General features: G+C 39.4%; 1 protein-coding gene across 1 annotated transcript; it reads right to left on the reverse strand.

Annotated features, from left to right (window-relative positions):
- Positions 1-1,021: 1,021 nt before the first annotated feature.
- Positions 1,022-17,818, reverse strand: MAT1A (methionine adenosyltransferase 1A). The gene is given in 10 exon segments (XM_036385702.1): positions 1,022-1,776; positions 2,060-2,193; positions 2,717-2,899; positions 5,881-6,099; positions 6,766-6,909; positions 8,474-8,586; positions 10,208-10,330; positions 10,833-10,881; positions 10,883-10,911; positions 17,336-17,818. Coding segments are annotated over 10 exon segments (1,191 nt in total). The 5' UTR covers positions 17,430-17,818; the 3' UTR covers positions 1,022-1,673.
- Positions 17,819-18,100: the final 282 nt, after the last annotated feature.

Here is an 18,100-nt window from a genome sequence, read left to right on the forward strand (position 1 = left end):
TTTTATTGAGCATGGACTTTCTGTTTTCATGTCATGTTATGAAACACATTTTTTAATGTCTTAATTAATTTAAAATTATTTTTTTTTTTTTATTAGTTTGTTTTTATTAATTTTTCATTCACTTACTTCTGCTGGTTGTAGTGTACTACATTATGACCTGGAGCTCCAAACAGCTTACCTTGCTGAGGCTGACACACACATATTCCATACTCCTTGGAAGATAAGCAATATGCAGCTAGGAAAACAGGCCCTGGGAAGTCTTAAACTCATTCTCAAAGATGCAGGTGGTCTCTAAGATATTTTCCTGCCAAAATGTACCCAGGTGAGTACCCAAGGAGGCCAACTGATTAATGTGGTAAGTCCTTGGGAGATCAGAAGGTACACACAAACCTGTTTATCTCAACTTACACAGAACACAGAGCACATCAGCATAAATAACAAAAGTGGAGAGACCTCTGGCTTGACTAGATAGAAATTGTGTTTGTGACATACTTGAAAGGAATAAATGGCAGCTTTTCCTTTAATGTTCGTCACAGGCACTTTCTTTCCACCACCACATCTGTTCGGGAGGCGCTGTATGAAGACATTTATTTAGGAGATAAACACGGGGTGGCAGCACTTCTCCAGCGCAGATTTCTCAGAATGCTGCCTGAAAGCATTAAGTCCCTCTTGGGAGCCATACACAGGCAACCCTTGCTTTGGAGGATTAAGTTGTTGCCTACTGACAAACAAAACTACCATAGAAGACAAACATGGTCTCACAACCTAAGAGTTCCAAATAAAAATCTAATACTTTTTCACTGAATTTCCGTTAATCACAAGGACTAAAGAGTGATCATACATGTATTAACAGGGAAATGCATATAACAATTTCAAAATCAAATCAAATTCAATTATGTTGGTAAACTAAATTCCTACAAGAATAGAAGCAGCTGACTTGAGATGGACCATTTTACAGCAGCATTAAAAAAAAAAAAACAACATAGAAAAAGATACACCTTTACATACATGGTAGGAAAAAGCTTTTTATTCTATGATTGTTGTGTCATAGTGTCATAGGAGAGCACTTATGTTTCAAAAACACAGGTAATTGAAACGCGACAGTAACAGCACATATGCACTGAAGGTGATTTAAATATTACACATATGTTAACATCTTTTATAAAAGAGGCAAAGATACTGTTAGGTGCTATGCAGCCTTCTCCCATCAAAGCAGCCCCCAGCTGTATGCATTGCTAACTCCAGTAAGGAAATTGGACCCTGGAATTTCCCATTGTCTAATCAGAAGCAACAGATCTGCTGATCCTTAGTCAGAGTTGGGAAAGTCATCTTCACCTTTGCCCATCAAAGGTTTGAGGTTCAGCTTTTGGTTTGAGTACCTGAGTCACACTTTGTCTTTATCCAAAGAACCAACAGAGCAGCAGTTAAAAGTAAACTGTATTTTGCTGTCTTATGCTGATTAAAAAAACAGACTCTGTCCATTATATCTTAGGTAATGAAAGACACTGAGGGTTAAAAAAAATCAATTTCCAAGAAAATAACCTTTTCTTTCTTTCCTTTTAAAATCTAAAATTCCTTATGTTGAATATAAAGCTGTCAAATTTGATTTTCAGAAGCATCCTCATCATTAGTGGTCTTCCTTTCTGGTATTAAAAGGTGACATGTCACTACTGTCAAAACACAAGTTTTTTAGGCACTTCCCATGAGAATTCCTGTCTTCCAAAGTGGCCATAACATGCAGTCTTCTGGTAAATGGGCTTTTTTAAATCCAGATCCCTGTGTGTATAATAAAAAGAAGGAAAAATTTTTCATATTAAGATACTTCAGGATAACTACTATTAAATGGAAAAGATGAAATAATCTTAAATTCCTTTGGTAAATGAAAAGATACCTTTTTATCAGAGCAAAGTAACTTAAAGTTCTTGGAATGCAAAAGTTGTTTTATTTGACTTCCGTATACTATACAAGACCAAACCTTCAGTAACAGCTGAAGATTTTGCAATAAATCATTTCTTGGATGCAACTACTGGGACATTTTCCTTTCTGTGTGTTTCTTTACCTGACAATGACTCCAGGCCGAAGGTCAAAGTTTTTGTGCACAATGTCCAGCAGCTCTTTCTCTGTTTTTTGGGAAGTTCCATAAGTGAACAGTGAAATAGACAGTGGATGAGCAACTCCAATGGCATAAGAAACCTGTGGGGAAAAAAGGTGCCTTAGTCAGCCAATAAACACAGCACCTTGGGGCAACAGTGGGCAGCAGAAGAAAGCATTAATTTATGAATCATCTTATGAAAATGAAGGCCTCTCCTTCACTTCTCATATTTGCACAATCTGTACTTGTAGATAAAAGAAAAGTTGGAAAATGCTGAGGCCTCTGGATTACTTTCTCCCTCATTATCCAGTCACCCCATGCTTATTTCAATGACAGGGAGTGTCAGAGAGTTGAGGGTCCAACAAATACCTAGAAAAATAACCAATAAAATAGCCAAAAATAGCCAATAAAATAGCCAAAAAGCTAACTGCAAAGTTCCAGTTTCAAGAGGCCAACTGTTATTAGTGACATTACAGTGGGCTTGAACCAAGCATCAAGTCTTCCTTTCTCCAGAACGCCATCACCAAGACAGCTTCTACTACAGTGGCTCATGCCATGGACATTCAAAGAGAACCTAGAGAGGGAAAATGGTTTGAGAGCAGCAACACCCTCAGCAAAGCATACCTGGACCAGAACACGGCGGCAGAGCCCAGCTTTCACCAGGGACTTGGCCACCCAGCGGGCGGCGTAGGCGGCCGACCTGTCCACCTTGGTGTAGTCCTTGCCGGAGAAGGCCCCGCCGCCGTGCGCGCCCCAGCCGCCGTACGTGTCCACGATGATCTTCCTCCCCGTGACGCCGGCATCACCCTGGGCCAGGGACAGAGGTGCTCCATGTCACATCCCACTCAGCCTCAAACAAGGCTATGCATGCCCTCTGAGCATGCAGCAATGTGTAGTGCCCCACACGGGCATGGCTGGGGGTAGCTGAAGGAATGAGCTTGTCTCACCAAGGTACAACAGTGGCTGTAGTTGTTCTTTAAAGCCAGGTTCTCAAGATAAGCCATTCACAAATTTATTTGGTTAATCAAGCCAACACCCAGATAACTAGAGCATGCACTGCCTGTTTTAATTGTAAATATGGAAGCTTTAGTTTAGAAATTACCTAGTAAGTATCCCAACCTATTACAGAACATTGCCAAAATGCTATGTGCTATAAAGGAACTATTGAGAGATTTCACACTCATTAAAATATGAAAAAAAAATAAATCTAGGCTTTCGTATCTTTTAGTCAAAATCACAAATTGTGTGAATATTAAATAGTAGATTCTTTTTTTATTTACATTCAAATGTATGTCAGTGGTACCTTATAGATGGTCACCTAGACAGTGGCACCCAGCACTTCCATTGCAGTATCAGAGACTGTCATATATGGACTAAAAACTGCATTTCCTACCCAAAAGATTTATAGTCTAATTTGAACTGTACACAATGGGTATGGAGTACTAGACAGTCATAGGTAATTGAGAAAGGATTACTTATTTCTAAGAATAGATGAATATTCAAAAATACTAAATAAGGAAGCACAGATAATATTCAAGTTGCCTACAGCTATCCTGACTTCTCCTCACAAGTGCTTCATATTTTCATTTGATCTGGGTTAGCTGATCAGCACCAGACTAATTGTCTGACCCCTGCAATTTACTACATCGTTAAGCTTTCTGGTGTGAAAGAAAATATGTTCAAATTTTAAATTCCACTACCACCTGTGCAGGCAGATTTTAAGTTCTTTGCCTCAGATCACCATGTCACTGAAATTCAACTGCTGGAATGTTTGCACGGCAAATACAAGTGGGGAGTCAAGGTTTTTCTTAGAAAGACTGTGCATATACACAGAAGTAAACCTTTGGCACTGTTTGTTCCAGTCTGCTAAGAAAGCACTGAGACATAAATCTGGATTTTAGACAGCTGAGCATGTATTAAAGGATCCTGTCCTTGGCTTTTTCTGCTTGCCTCAAACCTCAATTTTTGACGGTGCAGACAGTTGCAATGACAACACCTTGCATGCCACCGTGACTTGGCTGTAGAACTGAGTGAGAGGAAGAATAAATGGACATGTGAAAGGCAAAAAGAGCTACCCCTTTTTTCAAAGGAGCTGAACAAGTACAAATGCACTTGTAAAGTGTGGGGAAGTCACCATTGTGATGAGCTGTAAGGCTGTGCTCATCACACCAGCAGGTACTGCTGTTAGGAAAATGATGACAGCAGCAAACCTACTCATCTTGCCATACCCAGAATTCAAGGTCCCACCACACTCAAAAACACGAGATGAAAATCCCCAGTGAAATATCTGTATCTTCCTTAGATGAATTGAGCTGGAGGTAAGACAGCCTCCTGTAGCTAGCTTTGTTAAAAATAAAACCGAGTAAAGCTCTTCTGAGAAATAAGCAGAAAGCTAAAGCTGGTAAAGTCAAGAGGAGAAATAGTTATTTCTATGCTGCAATGCCATTGTAAATTGCACAAGTGATGATAGCAGTTGGAAGGTCATGGACACATAGGCAGATTGACCCATACTGAGTAAACTTACCCCAAGTTTAAACAGCTGTAAATGGACACTGTGACTTTTCTCAGTTTGTATGTGCAAACATATGCAACACAGCTCCAGCACAAGAGTAGCAAGGGATACCTGGCTGGCTCATCACTTGTAACTATAGTACATTTTAAAATGGATGCAGTTCAGTACACATCTGAGAGATTTACATTTTTAATGGGTGCACTTCACTGCACACACAAAAATTTTCCTGTGTGTAGCCTTCTTTTTCTATGTAGCTATGATTGCTGCCTTGGTTCATTCACTCTAAGTTACTGCTCAAATTTGACTTTCCTTTTGTGCATAGTCTAGGATATCAATGATACACAAAATTACAGTGATACAACCCATTGAACTGCATAAAAATACTTTTTTTTTTGTAGAATCAATAATTATAATGATAAGTCTCAACATCTTCCTACCTGTTGCATGGCACTAATATAAAAAAGAGTGCCTTAGAAATAATTCTAGAAAATTCTGGTAAGTGAATGAATTTGTAAAACAAAGGGAAAACACTGTCTACTTTGATTTGTTTTAAAATTGAACCTAATTTCAGGAAGGAGCTTTGAAGTTTTGTTGTGATATTTCTGAAGGCATCTGAAGATTAAAACATTCATAATGGTAAATTTATTTTCAAAAACTAAATCTCAGAACTGCTGATCTACAGAGAGTGGAAGTTCTTCCTGACTTTGGTGAGAACAGGATCAAATTATAAATCCCATCTCCTGCACTGCCTAAAAGTAAAAGGAACATTTATTTTCTCACCAGAAGAAGCCTTATTGGGGCTGATTTTAAGAACAGATGAACACCTTCAGCTCTTACTGGTGCCAGACAGAACAGTGAGAGCTCTGCAGATCTGAAAAGCAGGTTCACTGCAAGAGAAGTAAAGCTTCTCTTGTCCATCTCTCTGTCAGAAGTGCTTCCCATGAGGAAGGACTGCAGGTCTCATTCAGTGCTGGTTCCCAGAGGGTTTGAGAAAATTCAGAACTGGGCCCTACACTCTACATGCAATGGAAGATTGGATGCAGACTTGCCTGCCTGGTCACAACACACGTACAGTATCACCAGGCCCTCAAAGGTTACTTTGGCATAGGACATGTGAAACCCTGAGCCCTTCTCCCACATCCAGCTGCAGGAAAATTCTCCCACTGGGCAGCTTGCTCCTTACCCTGGGACAGAGATGCCAAAACCTGAGCATTGAAGACACACATACAGTGAAAGGCAACCTCATAAGACCACCAAAATAATCCAAAACACAAACCTGAGGCCCTCCAATAACAAAACGTCCGCTGGGCTGAAGGTGATAAACAGTTTTGTCATCCAAGTATTTGGCAGGGACGACGACCTGGATGACGCGTTCCTTCAGGGTCCTGCGCATGCTCTCCAGGGAAATGCCCTCATCGTGCTGCACCGAGATCACGATGGTGTGAACGCGCACAGGGACCACTGCCCCGTTCTTCTGGATGTACTGCACTGTCACCTGGGGGACACGGGACAGAGGCAACAAACAACAGAGCTGCTGTAAATGTGTTAGTGGCACCCATCAAACGTCACCCAGGCTATTCTGAAAGCAGAACTGTAGCAAAATGTCAGTACTGGTGTTAGAGCGATCACTGCTCACAGTGATGCCAAGGTATAATAAATGAAGCCTATTTCCTGTTTCCTCACTGAATTTATGCCATGCTAAAGAAAAAAAATAAAGGAAAAAAATAGAAAAACCCCAACTCAATAAGAACCTATTGATTCTCTATGAAATCAACCAAAATATGTCTTTCAGGTGCGGTTTCATTCAAAACTCTCAAGCCTCAGAAATTTATGTTCTTAGTGCATCTTGAAAATGTCAACCTGAACCCCTAAATACAAATAAATCCTTTGGATATCACTTTTCCAGCAAGCACAAACCACTTTAGTTCTGAAGGGTTAAATGTCCTGTCAGTGGCAGGGGGTGGAGTGCTCTGAGACATGTTAACCATTTTCCAATAGCCAAGAGTCAATGTCACAAGCAGTGGAAAAGCTTTATCTCCTCTTTGTAGGTAACCCTGATAAGCTGAAACACATCAACTGCTGTTTTCAAAAAACCCTCAGTATTTCTGGAAAGCCAAGGTGCTGGTTTCCAGCATTGTGGACAATCCCCTGCAGTATTTACCTGTGTCTTAGAGTCAGGCCTCAGCCAAGGGAGTTCTCCACTGCGCCTCAGCTCTGCTAACCTGGCGTTCAGTTTGTGAGCCAGAATAATTGTTAGGGGCATGCATTCTTCTGTCTCATCTGTTGCATAGCCAAACATCAAACCCTGCAGGAGGAGAGAACATACTTCAATCACTGTTAAAGGCACCACAATCAAAGGCAATGAGATTTCATCTGAAGCAAAGAGTCACCAGTATCCTCCAGGTTTACTTTCTACTGTTTTACATCACAGTGCAAGAAGCCAAAACTCAGATCAGGCTCCAACATGTTACAGTGTAATGAGAAGCTCCCATGTTCCTAGAATTTTTTCACTAGCCTGAAGGCTTACATGTTGAGCTAGAAACCTCAACAAAAATGAAGACATATCTGCAAAAAAACCAATAGTTTCTTTCACAGAAAAAAAAAGAAATCTGTTGGGGAAAATATTTCAGGACTATTCTGTCATGGGGAAGATGTTTTCAGTAGCCTGGAAATGTTCCAGAGGCTTTTATGTATGAATACAGACACACTTATACTTACTGCAGCTCACATCTGAAATTTCAGTGGAACGGGCTGTGAGCACTCCATGAAGGACATACCCTTCAAACAGTTTAAGGCACCTGCCTCAGATTTTTCAATGTCACATGCTTAGAGTCACAGCTTCTACTGTTTATGTTATATTCACACAGTTATATATTACTTTTATTATTCTGTCATGTTCCCTGCATCAGATTATCATTTGCTAAATAGAATTAGCAGCATTTTCTTTCTCCTCATCCAGAGTATGTTGTGGGGGGGGAAGAAAAGGGAAAAAAAGACAGGAAGGGACTTGGATCAAATGGAAAGTGAGGCCATCAAAGAAAGTCAAATCTCATTTCATCTTATGTAGTATTATGTCCCCATGACAGCAGAAAATCATTTTAGTTCTCAAGGGATTTTTTAACAATATTAGCTTGGCTCCTGAACTCTGATACTTGCACTTATAGTTCTCAACAGCACTCATATAAACTAGATATTACTTCTAATGATAACTACTAAATGTTGAATTAACTCAGATGGCATCAGTCACATTATGCAGTTTTTATGCTAGTATCTCTCTCTTGAGAACACACCATAAATGCCTACATGTGTTCTTTAGCTCAGAGAAACTCACTTTGGACAGCCTTAATTACATGGAGCACCTATTACAAGAGCTGCCTCTGGGAATAAATGAGAATTAAATATACTCTGGTTTTTATTGTACTAATGTCAAGGGCAGGTGAAACATCACCTAATGTTTTGCAGCACAAAATCTCAACAGCTCCTTGAATGTGAAAAGATTCTTTGCTTATTCCATATTACATGGCAAGTCTGGCTGCAAGATGAATGGTCTGATGAGCGTAAAACTATACAATAAAAACACGAAATACATAAGCATAAAACCTTTGCTGAGTTCTAAAGAGAACCTCCTCAGCTACTACAAACTGCCAGGACTCTCCTGATCTGCCTGGAGGGCTAAAACAACACCAAACTAAAGTCTGCCTTCAAGGAACCTCCAACTGTTTTAGTAAAATTATGGGTTTTATTCTGGGGTAAAGGAAAGTGTGGAAATACTTTGACATGGGTTTTGACATAAAAAATAGGGCATTAAGATGGAGTAAACCTTTTCCATTAAAACAGCTTTTGTGTTTTAGATGTGATGCTACGTCTACCTGATCTCCAGCACCAACATCCTCTTCATTCCTGTGTAGATGAACACCTTGGGCAATATCAGGTGACTGCTGTTCCAGTGCCACTAAAACATTACAAGTCTTGTAGTCAAAGCCTATTAGGAAGAAATAATAGCACTGAATTAACTTTTTCTCTCACAAGTAAGGAAAGTAACCTGGAGCCAGAGGACAAATTTTTTATTTTGAAGGATACCACATTCATAACTCAAAACCAAGCTATTATTCTTTAGTAAAAATTTTGTCAATACCACACTTGAAACCTTTTTTGTATGGGGTGAATCATACAGGGCTGCCTTTCTTGCTTGTTACTGGTTATTTTTTCTTGTACTGTGCCAAGCCAATTCAGATTATGAGCCTCTCCCAAATGAATACTAATGAAGTCCTCTACATGAATTCCCAGAAGTGAGTTTTTCAGCAACTGAAGACTCTGCTCTCTCCACATTATTTGTAACACATACAAAACAGTGTCCGTACTTAAATCTCTCATGGGACTTAGCATGAACCACAAACAGAAAAACACCAGATTCAGGTCTTATATGGCTTTCCAAGACCAAAAGTAAGTTTTTAAAAAGAAATTGAAAGACTTACAGAAGATTGTGGCAAAATTTCCCCCCTGTTCCTAGGTATTTTAATAGTAACTTTCTTCTCTCCAAATCCAGCCTATCCTAGAACTGTAGCTCCTGACAGCTGCTGACCAAACTCATGTTCAGCCAGTACAACATATATACATATGCATATGATCCATTTGAATGCTCCTCACCCTCTTTTCAGTAGGCTATGCAGAGAAGAAAATTATATTTCTGTACATAATTGTTTGGTTTAGGGTTCTTTTTTACTTCTAGAAATTGTTTTTTACTGGGTCACCAAATCTCCCCTCATCATTGTTGGCAGTTTGGATAAAAGGAGATTTATGATCTCCTAGATTTGCCTCTGTGTTCTGGAAGCACTGCTGTTGTGTGACAGTGCAGGCAACCTGCAGCTGAGGCTGCTGTAATATTCTCCCATCACAACCTCCTGCAAATTTGATTGCAATCAAAGGACTGCAGTAAACAACTTGTAAACCAAAAGCTCTTAAAAGACACACTTCACTGTAACAGAATACTTGGAATATTTCTACTGTAAAAACAGATCCATGCAAATCAGAAAGTGAAATGTGTCTGGTGCACAGAGCATTTTGTCTTTTTTATCATTTACATATCTCACAATCTAGGTCTGGACCACACACTGCTCAGTGTAAAAGGAGATATTCAGAGCTGACAAAGCACCCTGCACTGACAACCACCTTTACACCTGGGAATTCTAAATGCTACTGCAGTACAAAAATACAAAGGTACAATTAAATGAACTAGGTTTCTTCTCTCTCTTTTGCACCAAGGTGCAACAACCAGCTTGCCAAATGAAAACCAAGAGTCAAGTTCTTGCAAGTTTGGAGGAGTGGTAGGTTCTATGGTTCAAGTTGCAGTTAACTATTGTGGCCAAATACCACAGTTCAAAGTATAGTCTGCCTACTCCAAATTCAGTTTTAACTAATAAAAGGCTTTTACTTACTGAGGTAAAGCCAGAAAATGTATCATGTAGCACCATGTAAGCAGCTTTCCCACAGCACATTCATTTTGTATCAGGCTTGTTAAAGCCCCTGTATGGAAGTGGTGACAGACCTGTTTTGCAGTTGCCTATTGCTTGCTCTTCCACAATTTCATGGGTTTTTCCACCAACCTTTAGCTGAATCATCATAGCCAATATGTCTAATTGCATCTCGGACAACTCGCTGGTAATCCACAATAGCACGAGAAGTGATCTCCCCACAGAGCAGCACCATTCCTGTCTTGCATACTGTCTCTGAAAAGAGGGATGAGAACAGGAGTACAATAGCAGAATAAGCCAGCCACTAAGACAAAGAACTGTGTTTGTGATGATGCTGATTTTGAGAGACCTATTGGATGTATACAGTGTAAATCCTTTCTATCTATATTTTTAGCAATGTAACTTGATCTATAAAAAATTCTTTTCATATTCACCATCTGTCTGAAAGCAAGAAAAAAACTAATATGTCCAATTTACAAATGGGAAAATCATAACACTGAGCATGATTCAGTGATATGCAAACCTGGTCCTTCCAGGACAATTCAGTCCACACACAAAATCAATGGCTCTACTCTTCTACGGCCTGCTTGTTTTTCAGTCTTTACAAAAACTTTTACTGTTTCTTCTCATCTCTCCTTTTGAAAACTGTAATTCTTATGTCATTTTTTTGAGAGTGAAATGAGCTAGATCTTTGCAAATATCCTAAAAAAAGAATGTGACCGTGTGATGACTTAAAGCAAAGCAGCAAACGACTCACCACAAGCAACCTTGGCATTCGGGTCCTGTTTGAGGTGGGCGTCTAGCACAGGCATCGCTGATCTGATCACAGATTTTATCTGCAAGACATCAAAGCTGTGATTCAAAACCACAGCACTCAATACAGAACATGGACTGTTTGCATCACTTCCAGTAGGTATTTCAGAAAGGAATTCTTTTATTGCTTATCACTGGCATTAAGGTAGCTAAATAGAAAGACACATTGAACATCCTTCCAGCAAACTCAGTAGACACAGTGGGGAATTTACCTACTGGTGTAAACTAACTGGAACTTCATCTGTAGTTTTCTGCACTTATATGTGAAACAAGTGTTTAATGCACAGAATAACCTGAGAGCTTAAGAGGTTTTACTTGCAGCTTTCTCCTTCTCCAGCACCACCAGCTCTGCAAAGCAGTGGTGCTGTAATGGAATGGCGATGTTCCACCATCACCCCAACAGAAAGTTGCAATGTACCTGACCTACCCTGGTAGTAAAGCCTGAGAAAGTGTTTATAGTAAAAGAGATAATGCACAGCTCAGTGAAGGGCTGGGTTTTGGGTTGCTTTTTGTCACTGCTCCCTACCATCTTGCAATGTCACCTGCTGATGATCCCTGCAACCCACCTAAGGCAGCACAGGAAATACACACACAGCAGCAAAGAAGGGGTTACCAGCTGAAGTTTGCCTGAGGTAAACTTTTAGTCACATGCCAAATACAGAGGTTTCAGCTGAAGTTTTGCATAATAATATTTCATCTCTTTCTTTGTTTCTTTTCTAATCTTTAAAACAAATATTGAATCTTAATCAAATAATCTAGCTAATCTAATGGACACAAAAGGGCAGCACCCATAGCAAAGTTTTCCACGTGAAAATGGTAAATATTCTTATATAATTTAATTTTATTGTTCTTTAAAAAAAGGTCTAGTATTGCTTTTAGATTTTCACATAACAAGCTGTGTGGAAAAATAAATTAATCTCCTGCCTTGCTGTGTGCAACACAATCTGTTGGAAAGCAATGTTTTGTAAGAGTCTGTCATTAGAGGCTTTTAATACACTTAAGCTCAAGTCAAAATAAATTCTCACTTATTTTCATGAAGAAGGTGTACATTTAGCTAAGAGGGACAAATCAAGGACTGGAGAACTAATGTGATTCTGACACTCTTGCCTCCCATATTCACTCCCCTCTCACCACTTCAACACAATAAGAATGAACACAAAAGACAATTAGCAAATGTAGGCTGTGTTGGAACTTTCAGCCTTGCAAGAACTGTGCATGGATTACTAAATTTGGGACAATTATTACCAAACAGGAATCAGACTTGCAATTTAATTAGATGTCCAACTGAACCTTGTTTAGCAAACCTGGGTACAAAGGTGGCAGGAGTGATTAAAATGTATCTTTGCTTGCTCTCTTCAAAGTTTTCATTTTATAAGGAAATATATCCACATTTTCAAGCTAAAAAGCAAGAAATATTGACAACAATAGGCAATTTATTACCTGAGGGAGACAACAGAGCAACCGGGGTTAGGATGGCTTTCTTAGTGCAGGTCAATACCCAGCAGCAAACTGTTGTGGCTGGGACTGCTTTGTAGTCATTTTTTCACCTCCCAGAGTTTCAATGAACAACCTTTACTGCTGTCCTTGCTCCACATGAAGCATTTCTCACCTGCATTAGATGCCTAAGTTCCCTGCATGGCACTCATTGGGATGTTATATGCATTCTTGCCAAAACACTCAAAAGGGTCTTAAGAAGCTGTGGGAAGGTTTAGGACAGAATGAGAAGAATGCCCTAAATCAGAAAAGTCTGTCTTACAGGATGAAATCAATCAAGAGACAGATAAAGATTCAAAAAGGAGAGAATCTGAAAAGAGTCAGAGCCATTGAAACCATCTAGAGGCATGTAGGATTCCTTATCCTTCAAATCTCTACATGAAAATATAGAATTATCTTTTTGAAAGGTATGAATGAAATTCGGCTACCATTTACTAGCTTGTTTGAAGAGCTCCTGCATGAAATATTATCTGTGTATGAAGGTCAGGTCAAAATATCTTTTAGAGATCCCTTCTGATCGTTGACATCTATGTGAGACACTAATAAATTAAAATAACAGATTAGAATAATTTGGAGCATACCTTTACATTAAAATATTCTGAGGTAAATCAGTTTGATAATACATGTCATATCTGACTGTTGGTGCAACAACCAGCAGTTCTAGTGCAACTAGATCCAAATCCAGACACAGATATGTCTGTCAAGACAGGAAAGAGGGATCCAGCTGGATGATTGGCTGATTAATGCATTAAAGTAAAGGCATGTCTATTGGTAAAGGTCTCTGGTGTAAAATAAAACCAGGCATTCTATTTTTAGCAATGCTTAGCAGGCTTTGTGCACCCTCCATTATGTTACTTAAATTTCTCATCCAGCTGGCCCATTTCTCTTATTATCTGCTAAGTGTGAGAGGTTAAGTTTGTCTATTCTTTTTTTCCTTTTTTATTTTCCCTTCTTTTTTAGAAACAGGGAAAGCAGAATGGAACACCTCTGGTGAGACACTATAATTTTAAAATAACCCCATTTAATAGGTCAGAATTCAGTCCATGCTTACCTTCATGTCATGAATTACCATCCAGTAGAATGAATATTGCAAAAAGGGTATTTAAAATGACTGAGCAGGAAAGTATTAGACAGCCATGACCCTTTTCATGAAATCCAGTCATCCCACAGGCCCAGCCTTATGGCAGAGATGTCAACAAGCCATGAAACAGCTCTTGCTAACCATAATATGAGTCTGGGGAGACTGATGATAAACCCTACTCAAAATCCCAGTTGTAATACTAGGAAGTAGAGGAGGTGTTCAACAACAAAGATGATCTCTGATAATTAGAAGGAACATCACAGTTATCCAGATAGTTAGACATATGTTTGTTACATTAATCTAGAGTATGTAAGATCCTAATAAAAGTTCTCAGAACCTTCACAGGAATTCAGTTTCACAAACTCACCACACAGAGGAAAAACAAAATTTTGAACAGCAGTAAAAACTGAAAATTTTATTCAACAAAACTCCACAAAGTACAACAAAGTGGTACAGCCAAACTTCTGCCTTTGATGGTGTAATAAATATAATAAACATTGAACATTTTAAATGGCAAGGTTGGTTTTCTTCAAAACTTGTAACCATAAACATTAATTCATTATTTTTAGTGATATGTTATTTTTATCAAGAGAAAAAAATTGACTAATGTGAATTTTTATATTCAAAATATGGCCAACAGAGCAATTCTCAGTTTTCTGCTAAAAAAAAAAAATTAAACAGGGAAGAAATGCAGATACTTATCATAAGCATTTCATCAAAAAATCAGCTTTCCTACAAAAGACTTTCACTAGAAAGACTTCAAATACCTGCATTGTGCTGTACATTTTTCCTATTTAAAAGAACCCTTGAGGAGTGCTAGTTGATAAGTGCAGTGGTACTGCACTATTAGCAGTGTCCAAATATCATGTACAGCTGTTCTCCTTGTTCAGTGCAGTTTACTGAAGTATCATGCATATCATTAAGTATATATAATCTTAGATATAAGACATGCTGGACAGATCTGCATTTTCTGGGGTTTTTTTCCTTCATGATTTTTTTTTCCCTGTGAATATCTGCAAGATAAACACATGCTTTTAATATGGTTGAAAACCTGAGGTTGCTTTTAGAAGATGTTTGGTCTTATATTTTTAAAGAGATTCCTTAGTACTTTGTGGAAAACTGAATGGCAGCCAGTTTGCAGCCAGTTCCACCTGAAGCCACCAGCTAGGGGAGGGAATTACTGCTTGGTGGTTTGACATCTGTAAGACATTGTGGGGCACAATACTTTTCAAAGTACCATGAAACCTGTGCAGCATGACAGACACTACAGGACTAATGGAGCAGTGACAAAATAGAGACCAAAAAAAAAGAGTTATCTTTTTCATGCTTCTGTCTCTGCACTTTTATTATTATATTGAAAGGAAGAAGTCATGTGTAAGTCTTCAGAGAGTTTGGAATTTACACCACTAAATGATTAAAGATCTGAAAGGAATTCCCAAACATTATGCCCAGGGGATTTTGAAGAATCTGGAGTGAGAAGATGGCATAAACAGTCTTCTGTGATGTCTTCAGGGAGCACAGGTGATACCTGTAGGTTAATTATTGACAGCTAGTGCTTGCTTCTATGGAATCTGGACTTCCCAGTGACACCCAGCTCTAGGCATTGCACAGATACAAGGCAGCTCTCTGTACACTCAAATAAATATCCATGTAATTTCTCCTGCTTTGTGCATTAAGAAGGTTTCCATTAAAGCATTCAATACTCAGCTAATACAATCAGAACAATTCAAATTTCCACCAGACAAAGATCTGGTTCAGGATCTTTACTGCACATAATGCCCTCTAGCAAAATTATACTATCACATACGGAAGAGAAATAATCAAGAACACGCAAATTATCCATTTTGTATAAACAGAGGAAATCAAAACTCACAATAAAATTCTATTGCTACAGATAACATCAGAAGCCCAACTGCAGCCTCAGGCACTGGGCCTCTTTTTAAGAAATAACCAAGATTTTCCTGGGTGATAAAATCCTAATGGCATGTCTACACCTCTTGTGCAAAACCACAGAGGGGAAAAGGGGGGCTTGGCCAGGATGTAGGGGTGATCAATTTGCTCTCAGGAGCCAGAACTGTCACTGAGATGATTAAGATCCAATGCTGATGCTCAGGAAAAAGAATTTGCAGGACAACCCTGAGTTACTGCCAGCCTGTCCTCCTTTGATCTGGAAAATCTCTGTCTTCCCTTTGCCATAGGCACTGGGGGTTTCAGTACCCTAAGTGAAGAAGTAGGCTGTTTAAGAAAGCATCACAGCCTTGAAAACAGCCAGGTAAATTTCAGTTTCCACTCACTCTAAAAAAACATCCCAGGACGGTACTTTGTATCTCATAGTACCCAGAGACCCAGCAAGCTCTGCAGGCCAGAGAAGCTGCAGGGGTACCCAAGTGGTAACTGTGTTTCTCAAGGGCTTGCCTTGTACTTCAGCACGGGTGACAAATAATATTCATGGAGCTTAAACCCAATAGAGAGTTTGGAAATAAAGGAGGGAATGTGAATAAGAGCTAAAATATTGGCCAAATTCTAAAACAAGAAACAATATAAATAGAGGAGTAGTAAGAAAACAAACCGAGGGACAAAGCTAAATCTGAGGACTCAGTTGAACTCTCTCTGCTCTGAGACATGCCTATTTTTTGCCCCAAGATGATTAAAAAATAATGATTAGAGTAGCACAAATTTTGACCATTTGTCTTTGGAAATAACATCATCCATGTAAAATTACCACACTGTATTATGTGATTTTTCCCATGAAACTCCATAGCACTACAGTCACTGGATGTAAATGTATATAAATTTGACATGGCACATAGGTTCCAAGGACAAAACGTGGCTGTCATTTTCTGTCTGTGTTACATCAGAAAGAACCCCAACTGGTTTAACCTGATGTAGTTGCCTTCACATTGATGGAGAGGTACTCAATTGCATCAGCTACGGATTTGATCTGCAGTAATAAGTTAATCTAGAAGAGTATCAAACTATAGACATCAAGTTCTCATTGCTGACCTTTTTATCCTGTGCTATAAAATCATCCTAGCCATTTATGATTCACTCACATAACATGAATACAGACCTGAAAAGCCTTATTACAGCAAAAAGCACAGGCCACCAAATCAGCTTCTAAAACAAATACACTTTTCAGGACCTCAAATAGCCCATTGTCCCCTGGCCTCACTTGAGGGAACAGTTGCTGTTGACATAAGGTGTATGTTTATGGTGGATGAATATTTGTTTTCAATAAAATTGAACTAATCTCTGCTGACCATACATAAAGTTTAGCAAATAACTGTCCACTATTTGCTTAAGCAATTCCATATATTGCATCAGATGATGGAAAGGGGTGGGAGGCGGGTGGCAAATTGGTGGCTCTGCCATGTACAGCTGCTGGGACCACTAAAAAAAGGCTCCAAGATAGGCTACTTAGGGATATTCCTGTCATGGACGATAGTCTTAGACCACTCCATATGTGCAGGACAGTTTCACAGGTCCCATAAAGATATGGAACTCGAGAAGCAAGCTATGCATTCTTACCCATATGTGAAACTTGAGCCTGTCAGAGATACAGTAGTGTCCCCACAGGAATACTGAAAGAAATTTAGGTGAAAAGGAAGGAGCAGCACCCATAAACCTCACTGCCTTCCTCAGCTGAACACACACCCTGCAAAAGCACATAAACTGCTGTTGGAAGCACTCTAGTTATAGCAGTTCTACAGTCTGTATGGACAAAATGCGGTAGAAATAAAGTAGAAAAAGCACCCTGTTACAAATAACTTCTCTAGTAAGATTAACACCAGGTGAATTCTTCTTTAGGCTTTTAAAACACCTCAAATGAAAATACTACACTTTTTAGGCTTTTACCAGAGCTGGCTTCTTACCTGGATGTCCTTCTCCCACGGACTCCGATGTGAACATGAAAGCCCCCTCATCATCAAGCGTGTAATCACATAAACCATCCACCGGCCCATTCATGGCTCTGATGCTGCTCCTGATGGGCTATTACAAACGGGGCTTGAGGAGCTCTACCTGCAGTGCCTTCTGTTTAAGAAGGCTCTAACAGCAGGACTATTGCTGCCTTCACTTATTACCTCCTGGGCTAACTTGAATTTCAGTGTGTGAAAGCAGCATGTGCTTGCATCCGTGCCTGCATGCAAGGAGTATGCATGTGCCTGAAGTCTGTATCCCTACCTAGCCTGATCTGTCAGTCCCTGAGCTGCTCCTATATATGGAAAAGTGAAAGTGCCCAGATAATCATGTGAGGAAAATGGAAGAGCCCATTTCTTGGCAGGGGAGTTAGTTAACTTTAGGATACTTCACTAATTAACTCAGTTCTTGGAAACACTCTGGATTCAACCTGTGCAAGATTGGTTATCTTAGCAGCTCCACTGAGCATGAAGTAACGCAGGAGTGCTAGTGACAGTTCAGGCCAGCTGCTTTTCTCTTTGGCCCTCCCCTGATTCTGGGATCTATGGTGTACTTCCAACTCTGCGTTGTGGTTTTGCAGGGATATATACAAAATGTGTAAACTCACGTCTTTCCTAACGAAGGACTAGAAGAAGGTTGCTCTGCATCTTATAACCATACTTTCCTTTTACTTTTTCATCTCTAGAAAACTAGAATTCTCTCATGAATTGTTTTTTTTT

The sequence above is a fragment of the Molothrus ater genome, chromosome 8 (assembly GCF_012460135.2).
Source record: "Molothrus ater isolate BHLD 08-10-18 breed brown headed cowbird chromosome 8, BPBGC_Mater_1.1, whole genome shotgun sequence".
Taxonomy (NCBI): Eukaryota; Metazoa; Chordata; class Aves; order Passeriformes; family Icteridae; genus Molothrus; species Molothrus ater.